Raw genomic sequence first — 12130 nt, forward strand, 5'->3', positions numbered from 1 at the left:
GACAAAACCCTTTGGCTGAGCCATGTAAACATCCTCAGCCAACTTCCCATTAAGGAAAGCAGTCATGACATCCATCTGCCATATCTCATAATCATGAAATGCAGCTATGGCTAGCATCACCTTAATAGACTTTATTTTCGCAACTAGTGAGAAGGTCTCATCATAGTCAACTCTAGGAGTTTGAGTAAAGCACTTCACAACCAATCGCGCCCTATATGTGTGTACATTCCCATCCACGTCGGTCTTCTTCTTGAAGATCCATTTGCACCCAATGGTCTTATGTCCGGGCACATTATCAACCAAATTCCAAACTTGGTTGTCATACATGGATTGAATCTCGTTGTCCATTGCCTCTTTCCATTTTGCAGACTCCGGGCCTGCCATGGCTTCCTTATAGCTATTAGGTTCATCTAGATTTATTAGTGTACCATCACTAATATACGTGTCCCCTTCGGTAGTAAAACGAAAACCATAAAACTATGTTTGAACTCTAACTCTTTCGGAACGTCTAAGAGGTAAGGACTCGTCCATTGGTTCAACCGGAGTTTCCTCCTCGGGTTGAGTGCCAGCGGTAGCGGTTCCTTCATCACTCGATTCTTGAATCTCTTCAAGTTCGATCTGCCTCCCACTGTATCCTTGGATTATGAGTTCTCGCTCTCGGAAAACCCCTCTTCTCGCAACGAAGACAACATTGTCATTCGGTCTATAGAATAGATATCCAAAGGATTTATGTGGGTAGCCGATGAAAATACATCGCTCACTACGAGGTTCGAGCTTGTTGTGAGTATCTCGTCTTACGAAAGCCTCGCAACCCCAAACCTTGATATGTGTCAATGAGGGAGCTTTCCCTGTCCACATCTCGTGAGGTGTTTTGGCAACCTTCTTAGTAGGGACTCGGTTAAGGATATGGGCGACAGTCTCTAAGCCATACCCCCAGAATGAGATAGGTAGTGAAGCACGACTCATCATAGAACGAACCATGTCTAACAAGGTTCGATTACGCCTTTCTGCCACACCATTCAACTGCGATTTCCTAGGTGGCGTCAATTGCGAAACAATTCCTCATTCTTTGAGATAGTCGTGGAATTCAAGACTTAGGTACTCTCCTCCTTGATCGGATCGAAGCTGTAGTGGTGTTGATTATGATGGCATGTGCGGAATAGGAAAGATCTTGTAATTCATCATACAAAATTCAAGAACACATGGAGTAAATAAATCTTTGTAAGCTCTTATTAGATCTAGAAAGATTATACAAATGGGTTTGTATACAATTTCTCTCTCTAGTCTAACACTCCAAAATGGACTCTTACATAATGGGAGTCACTCACTTCCTATTTATAGGAAAGACTCAACCCATTTACACATACAAAGAGGAAAGCCTAAACACTACATCCAAGCATGACTTTGCACACTAACATTCTCCCCCTCAAAGTTAGGATTGGATGTCCGGCTTTAATCTCCAACGAGCTAGCGCGATCAAGACCAAACTGCCCCTCGAAGTAACACCGGTCTTCAAATCCGCAAATGAATATTCGATAAACCCGAGAAGCTTCGAATACGCATCATTCTCCCCTTTTTATAATCAAAAAATGATTATAAAACCCACTAAGGATGAGAAGCGCCCGAGGAATAGTCTTCACGATACTCCCCTTGATGTGTACCAAAAATGAATCACCAAAAATCTTGCACGGAAAAACAATCACGAAAAAGCCACAAAAAATTTCCATTTTATGAAAATTTTTGACTTTTTGGGTGAACGTTGCAAGATTTTTCAAAATCCGGGTAGAAATTGTCACTTTCTGAAACTTGCAGGGACCCGTTCCGCATAAAACAGTCAAATATGCGAAACTCTAGCCCATTTGCGAAACCGGGCATAAAGCGTTAATTCGCACAAACTGCAAGGACCAGAACTGAAAATGTTGCAATTTCTCAGCTTTTATTGCTATTTGCGAAGTTGGGTATTTATTTCCAAAAATGCAAAACTGCAGGGACTATTTTCGAAACTTCTGTTGTCTTCCCCAATTCACTAAAGTTTCAAAAATCTTAGCATCTTACACCCAGTCAATTTTCGCATCTTTATCTCACCAAATGCGAATCCAAAGGGTATAAGCAAATGCGAACCTGATTTTGCTTTTATATGAAACTACTCCCAAATGCGAACTCTATATCCCATCTTAATATGCGAACCAAACAATCAAGATGCGAATCTTGTTTGACTGTGAACTAATCAAAAAAAATTCGAACACACTCCAGTTTTTCAATTTCATCGACCAATAACCAATTTTGAACCATAAACCCTTCACAAATCGAATCTAAAATTGAGACTCAGATGCGATTTTATAAATCAATCTGTTCGTTCATTACTTCAATCGACGCCAAATAAACTTGCAGAAATCAATCTTGCGAACTGAAACCAAATCAATAAAACCATCGACTATCTATTCCATCTATTTAGAGTTCACTTTCAAGCTTTTTACTTCGCATAATCGATCTCATCGGCCCTCCAATTTCGTTCCTGTCCTTCAATTCACAACTTCAAATAACGATTTTGCAATTGAATCTTGAGCCTGATATCACAGCCTTTCCAGTCGATTCCAATCAAGCAACAAAAATTTATTCCAATTTGCAACCAATCGATTCCAAAAAAAAATCATTCCGTTTTCCAGTTCCTCCCAAAAAAAAAACTTCAATCAATCATGATTATCCTTCGACCCTAAACGAACGAAATTGATGATTCATTCCCAATACAAAATCGATTTCGTTTGATTCCCAAATAGGTTTACAGTATGCGAACAAGTATCATCAAGTCGATTTCAACGATTCATCATTCCAATTCGTCTCCAGGAATTAGACTATCAATTTGAGCACAACACGTCGAATCTGATTTCGATCGTCAATTGTTCCAACCATATGTTCAATGAGTTTGACTCCAAGAAGTCAACTCTAAAATCGAAATCGATATTAACGTCAAGTAAAATCATTCAACTCTAGTACTGATTTCATTCAACAAAACGAATTTCAGAATGTGAATACTAACTCTAATCAAAGACAATTTCATATGATTTCAATCAATGCGAATTCATTCTTCCGACGCCGATTGTTCAAGACGAACCAGGCTTTGATATTGACAATTGATTTCAGATGAGTAATCTCCAAATTTGACTCTTGACTTTGTTGAATCAAAGTCGGAAATCCGAGAATATGAGATATCGATACAAAGATAATGAACAGGGATTGATCCAATTTGGATTTGGGCTAAAAGCATAGGAACAGTAAACCGATTTATTATTTGCCTCAAGATTTTGGATTGAAAAACAAACATTTGAAATGTTGAGCTTCCAAACATGGACCAGATAAACAAAGAATGAAAATGATTTTGGGCTTCAAATCGGATTAATGAACAGTAAACAGATCACGAAAAAAAAAATTTGAGAGTTTGATTTTTGTTTGATCAAAAAAAATTGTTGAATCACCAATGGGGTAAAAACGGATTAGATTCAACGAAACAAATTCATCAAAATTCAAAAATGCAACGCACGAATCGGAATCATGGAAGTTTTGGAATCCATTTTAGAATTTGAGATACCTTTTTGACGAATCGAGTTCCGTTTTCAAAGAACAAATCAAATTTGGAAGATCTTGGTTCTTTTGTCGGAATGAGAAAATCTCCAAATCGAACATTGTACCACCCACTATGCGAGATGTTCAACTTGTTCTTCGTGTTCTTCGTGTTCTTCAACGATCCAAGAACATCTTCAAAAGAACCACCAACACTTTTGAGTTTTGACTTCAAATTCAATTCAACACTTGTAGATTGTTGCTTTGGAACCCAAATTTGCTTCACGGATTTTGGCTTCACAACATATGACGATTTTTGTGAGTAAACCCGCTTGTTCTTCCGATTCATCTTCTTTTTCTTTTTCTTTCTCATCTTTTTGCATCTTGAAGACTTGACTTCATGAACAAACCCACTTTCAACAACATAAACATTTTGAGTTTGAATCAAATCTTTTGGAGTTTGATACTTGTGATTTTCTTGGATCAATGGCTTCCGATAAGGAATCATTCCTTCAAACGAATCACAAGAACACAAAACATCATCGGTTTGAACTCCAATTGAGCAAAAAACTTTTTCATCTTGAAAATCAACTTGAACTCCTTTTTCTTGAACATTAAGAACATCACATTGAACTCCATTGTCAATAATTTCAACTACCTTAAGAGCACGAAGATCATTTGTGTCTTCAATAAGAGAAACATATTTCTTATCGAACAAATATTTTTCTTCTCCTCTCTTATCACTACTATGTGATATTATGGAACATGTAATATCAGCCAACCATTTGATCTCACAAAGTGGTTGAAATATCTAGCTTCCATGATCATCCTTCAATCCTCCATAAGAAACCATAGTTCCCCAATATATCTTCTTGTTTAACACAAACCCATAATATTGATCTTTATTGACTTTGTATTTGATACCTTCAATGATCATAATCCAAGAATTGTAAGGAAAATTCACCATGATCACAAAAACTTGAAGAATTCTAGAGAGAGAAAGTGATTTTGAATGGGCTTTCTAGACAGAGAAAGTAACACAAACCAGTATTCTAGAGAGAGAAAGTCAAATTATGGATCAAATCAAGGAAAAATTCGACTTCTAGAACATACAACACTCTCTAATCACGAAGATCCATGATCAAACATTGAATCACTAAGTCAAAATCGCCATCAAGGATCAATTCTTGATCAAATCAAGAACACCTGCTCTGATACCAATTGTAGTGATGTTGATTATGATGGCATGTGCAGAATAGGAAAGATCTAGTAATTCATCATACAAAATTCAAGAACATATGGAGTAAATAAATCTTTGTAAGCTCTTATTAGATCTAGAAAGATTATACAAATGGGTTTGTATACAATTTCTCTCTCTAGTCTAACACTCCAAAATGGACTCTTACATAATGGGAGTCACTCACTTCCTATTTATAGGAAAGACTCAACCCATTTACACATACAAAGAGGAAAGCCTAAACACTACATCCAAGCATGACTTTGCACCCTAACAGAAGCATCTTGATTTTCATGCCCAATTGATTCTCCAGTTCATGTTTGAATTCTTTGAATTTTTCAAACGTTTCTGACTTGTGCTTGATTAAGTAAATATACCCATATCTACTATAATCATCGGTGAAAGTCATATAGAAGCGGTTCGCATCCTTTGTGGTGGATCTAAAGGGTCCACATTCATCGGTATGTATGAGATCCAATAAACCTTCACCCCTTTCACAAGTACCAGTGAAGGGTGACTTGATCATCTTTCCAAGCAAACAAGACTCACACGTGTCATCTTCCCTAAAGTCGAATGACTCCAACACTCCATCCTTTTGGAGTTGGGCTATGTGCTTCTTGTTGACATGTCCAAGACGACAATGCCACAAACATGCTTTATCCATACTATTGGAAGAATCCATGCATAAAACATCATTTCCTAGGTTATCTATAATCATAACAGTCTCATAAATTCCATTACAAGGCATTGCTTCAAAATATAAAACACCATTTAGATAAGCATAAATCGAACCATTCTCATTATTAAACGAATATCTAAATCCTTGTCTAAACAAACCATGAAATGAAATGATGTTTCTTGCCATATCTGGTGAGTAGAGACAATTATTCAAATCTAAACTTAATCCATTACTAAGCACTAAAGAATAAACTCCAATCTTGGTGACAGGCGACGATCTTCCATTTCCCATGATTAGACTTATTCTTCCATGCTCCACATCCCTATTTCTTCTTAGTCCCTGCAATTCAGAACAAATGTGGTAACCACAACCGGTATCAAGAACCCAAGAAATAGCATGAGATGAATCATTAGATTTAATTGTGTAAATACCTGCGAAAGACGGCTTGATCTTTCCATCCTTGATGGCTTGCAGATATTCTGGGCAGCTTCTCTTCCAATGCCCTATTTTGTGGCAATGGTGGCACTCTGCCTCCTTTGGGTTAGGGTTGGGTTTAGCAGGATCAACCTTGGTCCCACTAGAAGAGGAACCATCTCGGGACTTTCCCTTGCGGTGGCTATTTGACGGAGCCTTCCTCTTTTTTCCCCTTCCCTGCCCTATAGCCAAAACAGGAGCAACGGGTGGATTGGGAGTTTGTGCAACAGACATGTCCTTAAGGTTGCTCTCAGCAACCCTTAGGAGCCCTTGGAGCTTGCTTAGGGTGACCTCTTCCTTGTTCATATGGTAGGTCATCCTAAATTGGTTGTAACACGGAGGCAAGGAGTGAAGGGCCATGTCGATAGCCAAGTCTTCCCCAAAGTCGACATTCAACTTGCGAAGACAATCGACATACCTTTTCATCTTTTGCAAGTGAACGGTTAGATATTCTCCATTACCCATTTTACTAGTGATCATGCTAGTGAAGATCTCGTAACATTCCTGCCTCGCGTTTTGATGGTATCTCTCCAATAATTCTTGATGCATCTCGTACGGATACATGTCCTCATAGGACTTTTGGAATTCGGCGTTCATTGTGGCTATCATGATGCAATGAACCTTCGTTTCATCACGCTCATGAGTCTCAAAGGCAGTCATTTCAGCCGGAGTAGCGATTTTTGGATTGATCTTTTCGAGCTTCTTGTCAAGGACATACTCCTTTTCCTCGTAGCGAGCAATCGTGCGAATGTATCTTATCCATTCGCTAAATTTCGTTCCATCGAAAGTCACCTTTTGGCAAAGGCTCATTAACGTGAACGAGCTAGCAGTAGCGTTGTTTGCGTTCGACATCTACAAGTAGAAAAGGAAAAAGTTTTATTAGAATTGAATCCCTAATTATCACCCAATATGAAAAATTAAGGCTAGGATCCAACAACATTATTTACAAATTAGAAAAGGGATGCCGTGATCCAACATGCAAACAATTTGAAGGTAAGTGAATGACGATTCACTAATTCTCCACCATGAAAACATAACCTTAAGTTCTAAATGCATTTAGAATTCCTAGATTTCGGTGAGATTCATTGAAACTTTCAATGGCATGTTTAAATCTCGATCTGCCCCTCTCGTTTGTGATTGGGATGCCGAGGATCACAAAGTGGGTGTGAATAACCATGCAAATCTACACGGTGCCTTCATTGTTACAATTACCTATTCGATGTTCCGGTAAACCACACACGCTCCACCGAACTATGATAAACAATGAATCACCCTTTGCCACCTTTGCTTAGAACCAATTAGTGTGCCGGTAAACCACACACGCTCCACTAACTTCTTAGCAAGGGTGCAAAGTGTAATTTCATGGGTTTGCATCAACTCACTTTTCCTAAAGTAACTAGGATTGGGAATTTTAAAACATGTAGTTACTTTGTATTTTCTTAATATACTTTTAATGAGGAGATAGGGTTGCCCTATCCTACCCGTTCGGCTAACGACCCTCCACCGATCAAGCAAGCGGTGGGTGTGAGTGTACACCCATTAAGCGCCATTTTATAGGCAGCAACCTTATACCCACCTTATACACCGGCTTCGTTAATGAGGCCTACTAACGGTAAAACTAGCATTTTAATTATACATACATATATATATATATATATATATATATATATATATATATATATATATATATATATATATATATTAAGCTTGTAATCACATAATAGTATAGGGTTGAATTTTAAACTTGTAAAATTCTAGGGTTTGAAATTTAAATTGTCCAAATTAAACTTTTAATCACAAAACTTAAATTTCAAAACTTGAGGACAAGTTTTAAACTTTTCACACATAAGGGATCAAATAACAAATAATTTAAATTAACCATTTAATCTCATAATTATCCATATTTGATTTATTTAAATGTTTCTTGCAAAACAATTCACGAATTTAATTAAAATAATCAATTAATATCATATAAGGAAATTATTATTCAGCTAATTGGTAAATATCTTTTATTAGGTCAAGAATATACTCACATATATGTTAAAATTCGAATTTTATTGACCCATAAAGATTAAGGCAAGTTTCCATAAGAAAAACAGCAAGAAATCCCGAAACTAGCTACATCTGACGCTCGAACTCGCCGAGTACCACAATGGACGCGCCGAGTTGAGGCCTACTCGCCGAGTTCATCAGGCAGATGGACAAAATTGAATTTTGCAATCAACAAGCAATCAACCAATGCATCAATTCAATAGAAACCAATCAAGGCTCTGATACCACTGATGGGTTTGAGCCATAAGAACTTTTCTATGTGCACATGCAAACCCTAATGCTTGGATCTAGGTTTCTCTAATTGAACATGCAATGTATCTAAGACTTTTATTGATAGATCTAGTGTAAAAATTCAAATCATAACATATGAAATCAGATCTAAAATAATACCTTGAGTTTCTTGCTTGAATCTTCTTGTATTTGGAGCTTAGAGTCACAATTGTCACTCCTCTAATGGCTTACAAACACCAACTAGCAAGAGGATGATAATAGAGAGAGAGAGAGAGAAGGTTGAGAAAATCAGCTCTATGGTTTCTTGAGATGCATGAGTGCTGATTTCCTCCACCCAAAGGGTCTATATATATTATGAGCTACTAGGGTTACTCCTTAAACCCTAATTGAATAAGTTAGGGCCTAAGCAATCCAATGATCCCTATAGACTAGGCCTTGGATGATTTCTAGGTTTATCCAAACCCTAAAATTGTCCACCCTCACATCCATAAATATTCATAGCCCAAAATACAACTATCACACATTTGACAGTTTATGCCCTTTTATTCAATTAACCTCTTTAAGTCACCAAATTAATTCCTAATTAATTTATGACTTATATTAATCAAATAACAATATCATTATTCCTTTATATTATTCTCATAATATATTAATAATATTTCTTCTCTCATTATAAATCATCTTGTCAAGTTGCTATGGTGAAGGCAACCCAAAAGGACCATGCTCAACCGGGTCAAATACTTGCCAAATATAGTTGCAGCCTTAGACACTATTCCAAATCCATCAAGGATGGGAAGATAAATCCCATCTTCGTAGGTATTTATACTATTCAATCTATTAACTCATCACATGATAATTCTTGGGTCCTTGATACAGGATGTGGTTTTCACATTCATTCTGATTTGAGCGGGGTAAGAAGAAGTTGGGATTTGGAGCATGGGAAGATGAACCTGATAATGGGGAATAGGAAATCGTTGCCTATCACCAAGATCAGGATTTATTCTTTAGTGCTTAGTAGTGGGTTAGGATTAGAATTAAATAATTGTTGCTACTCGTCAGAAATGACGAGGAATATTATTTCATTTCATAGTTTGTACAGACAAGGTTTTAGATTTTCATTTAGCAATGAAGCTGGTTCTATTAATGCCAATTATAATGGTACTTTTTATTTTGAAGCATTACCTTGTAATGGTGTATATGAAACTGTGATGGTTGTAGACAACTTAGGAAATAATGTGTTGCATATCGATTTGTCTAATGGTTTAAACAAGGCATGCTTGTGATATTATTGTCTTAGACATGTCAACAAGAACTGCATAGCCCAACTCCAAAAGGATGGAGTCTTGGAGTCCACTACAAGAAAAAGACCCTTTTACGACGCGCAAAACACGACGCTCTTTGATTTATGTTACGCATTAGAGAGCGACATTAAAAAAGTCTCATCTCTTCAAAAAATTTAAGGACTTAGGTCGCGCATTACTGAGTGCCCTTAAATTAGTGTCTCATGTAAAAATACTAAAACCACGGAAGGCACTTGTGCGTCGTCTGTGAATGTCGTTTTATATTTTTTTTTAAGAAACGCGCGTCTCGGAGGGAAAATGAAATCCCCAAATTTTTTAAACCCCCACCTTCTTCTCCCTCCTCTCCACCCCTCATCCACATCCACTACCTCCGATCCTCATTTCCTCTTCTAGCCTCAAACTATGGCGATGCACCTTCCTTCTCGAAGAATGCTTCATTTACCACCATCGTCCAATTATGTGAACCCAAGGAATTGATGGAGACGAAGAAGATTATGGATCAATTGCTTCACATCATGTTTAAGGTTAAGGGTGTGAGATTTCTTCCAAATCGACCCTCGCACTAAATGGTTCGATCTCCTCTCTTTTTACCTTGTTCCCTCTACTGATGCCTCCACCTTCTACCATCGATGTTGATCTTTGAATTAGCAACAAGAAGCCCTAGGGCCTCCGCCTTCACCCACCTCCAGCGCCTCCAACAAGAAGCCCTAGGTCCCCCGCCTTCACCCACGTTCTCACAGTCGATCGTAGATTGGTTTTGATGTCTTCCAAGATTCATGGCTTACACATCTCTCAATTCTCTTTCTGTTGGTGGATCTACTCTTTTTTGCTCTCGAACGAGGGTTTTTTGGCTTCACGTCTTGGATTTCTTTTAGGCCTTCTTCAACTGTACTCATGCATAAATTCTTTGGTAAGGGTTTTTAATCGCTCTTTAATTTCGATTCTATGTTGTTTCCGTTAGTTAGTTTGCTTATTTTCTAAAACTCCCATAAATCCCCCTCTTATGATTCCTTCTAGACCTTAAAAACTTTTCAACACTTCCAAGTTTATCTTCTAAAACTCCCATAGCATTAACAGAAAGCATAAACCCAACACATGATCCTAATGATTTTGAAGTTGGAAAGAGACATAAACTTGAGTTTATTAACATTTTTACTGATGATGGGAAGATAAATAGTAATGGAGGTTTAGGGTTTGTAAGGATGCCACGTTTTGAAGCTCGTGTTGCAATAACTGAGGCTTTGAAGTCTAACGTTTTTAATACCTTTCTTAATTTTTTGTCCAACCCTAAAAGACGCGAATACCCTTCTTATCTTCTTCATCAAATATGCATACAGGGACTTTATAAAGGGGAAGAAAAGAATGAGATGCGTTTAGGTGTTTGTTCTAGAAGCAATGATGTGATTGAACCTATGATTAAGCCTCAATGGTATGTCAACTGCAATGGTATTGCTAAAGAAGCTCTTAATGATGTAATGGATGAAAATAACAAGAAAATTGATATACTTCCAAAACAGTATGCTGCTGAATGGAAAAGGTCACCTTCTCTAGTCTTTCATTCTACCTTTAAAACTGATATACAACATTTAAACTTTATTAATTAATTTTAATTTTTTTTTATTTTTACAGATGGCTTGAGAACATTCGTGATTGGTGTGTATCAAGGCAGCTTTGGTGGGGCCACCGAGTTCCTGCATGGTATGTGACATTGGAGGATGATAAACTGAAAGAGCTTGGAACATACATGGATCATTGGGTGGTTGCTAGGGATGAGAAAGAGGCTGAAGCTGAGGCTAAAAAGGTCTTTTCAGGGAAAGAGTTTGAATTGGCTCAAGATCCTGATGTTTTAGACACCTGGTTTTCTTCAGGGCTTTTCCCTTTATCTGTATTGGGGTGGCCTGATGATACTCAAGATTTGAAGACTTTTTATCCAACTGTTGTTCTTGAAACTGGGCATGACATTTTGTTCTTTTGGGTTTCTGCTATGGTGATGCTTGAGATGATATTAGGAGGCGATGTACCTTTCCAAAAATTTAGTTAAGTCTTTTAAATTATTTAAAATACTGTAACATCCGGCATTTCAGGTATTATATTTATTCATTTTATTTTGAGTTTTGTGGAAGAACTCGGCGAGTTGGTGCGTAGACTCGCCGAGTAGAGACGCGATTTCTCACCCGGATTAATGACCGGACTCGACGAGTCGCATTGGTGGACTCGGCGAGTCCGCGCTGTTTAATGAAACCCTAATTTCTTGGGTTTGGGGCCTATTTAAAGGGCCTTATGCCCGTTATTTGTGCTCACTAGTCCCCAGAGCGAAACCCTAGTGAGCTTGAGCGTTTGGAGTGAGAGAAGGAGCCATTGTTGACCTTGGTGGTGTTGTCTAGCAAGGGAAAGGAAGCTATAGCCAAGAGGAAGCAAGAGGGTTAACGACCTGAAGATTTGAGGTCCAGAACATCATGTTTGAGGTACTATTTTCGAACCCTTTTCTGTTGTGGTGATGTTCATGTTGATTTAGGGCTTATTGAGCCCTTTTATGGCTAGATCTAGTGCTCCCTTGGTCCCTTAAGCGAGTTAGGTTCTAGATCTGGACCCTTGGAG

General features: G+C 37.9%; 1 protein-coding gene across 1 annotated transcript; it reads left to right on the forward strand.

The window, feature by feature from the left end:
* Positions 1 to 10734: 10734 nt before the first annotated feature.
* Positions 10735 to 11573, forward strand: LOC111894765 (valine--tRNA ligase, mitochondrial 1). The gene is made up of 2 exons (XM_052769895.1): positions 10735 to 11069; positions 11162 to 11573. Exons 1-2 carry the CDS (start codon positions 10735 to 10737, stop codon positions 11571 to 11573), a joined length of 747 nt encoding a protein of 248 aa, XP_052625855.1.
* Positions 11574 to 12130: the final 557 nt, after the last annotated feature.

The sequence above is a fragment of the Lactuca sativa genome, chromosome 3 (assembly GCF_002870075.4).
Source record: "Lactuca sativa cultivar Salinas chromosome 3, Lsat_Salinas_v11, whole genome shotgun sequence".
In the NCBI taxonomy this organism is placed as follows: Eukaryota; Viridiplantae; Streptophyta; class Magnoliopsida; order Asterales; family Asteraceae; genus Lactuca; species Lactuca sativa.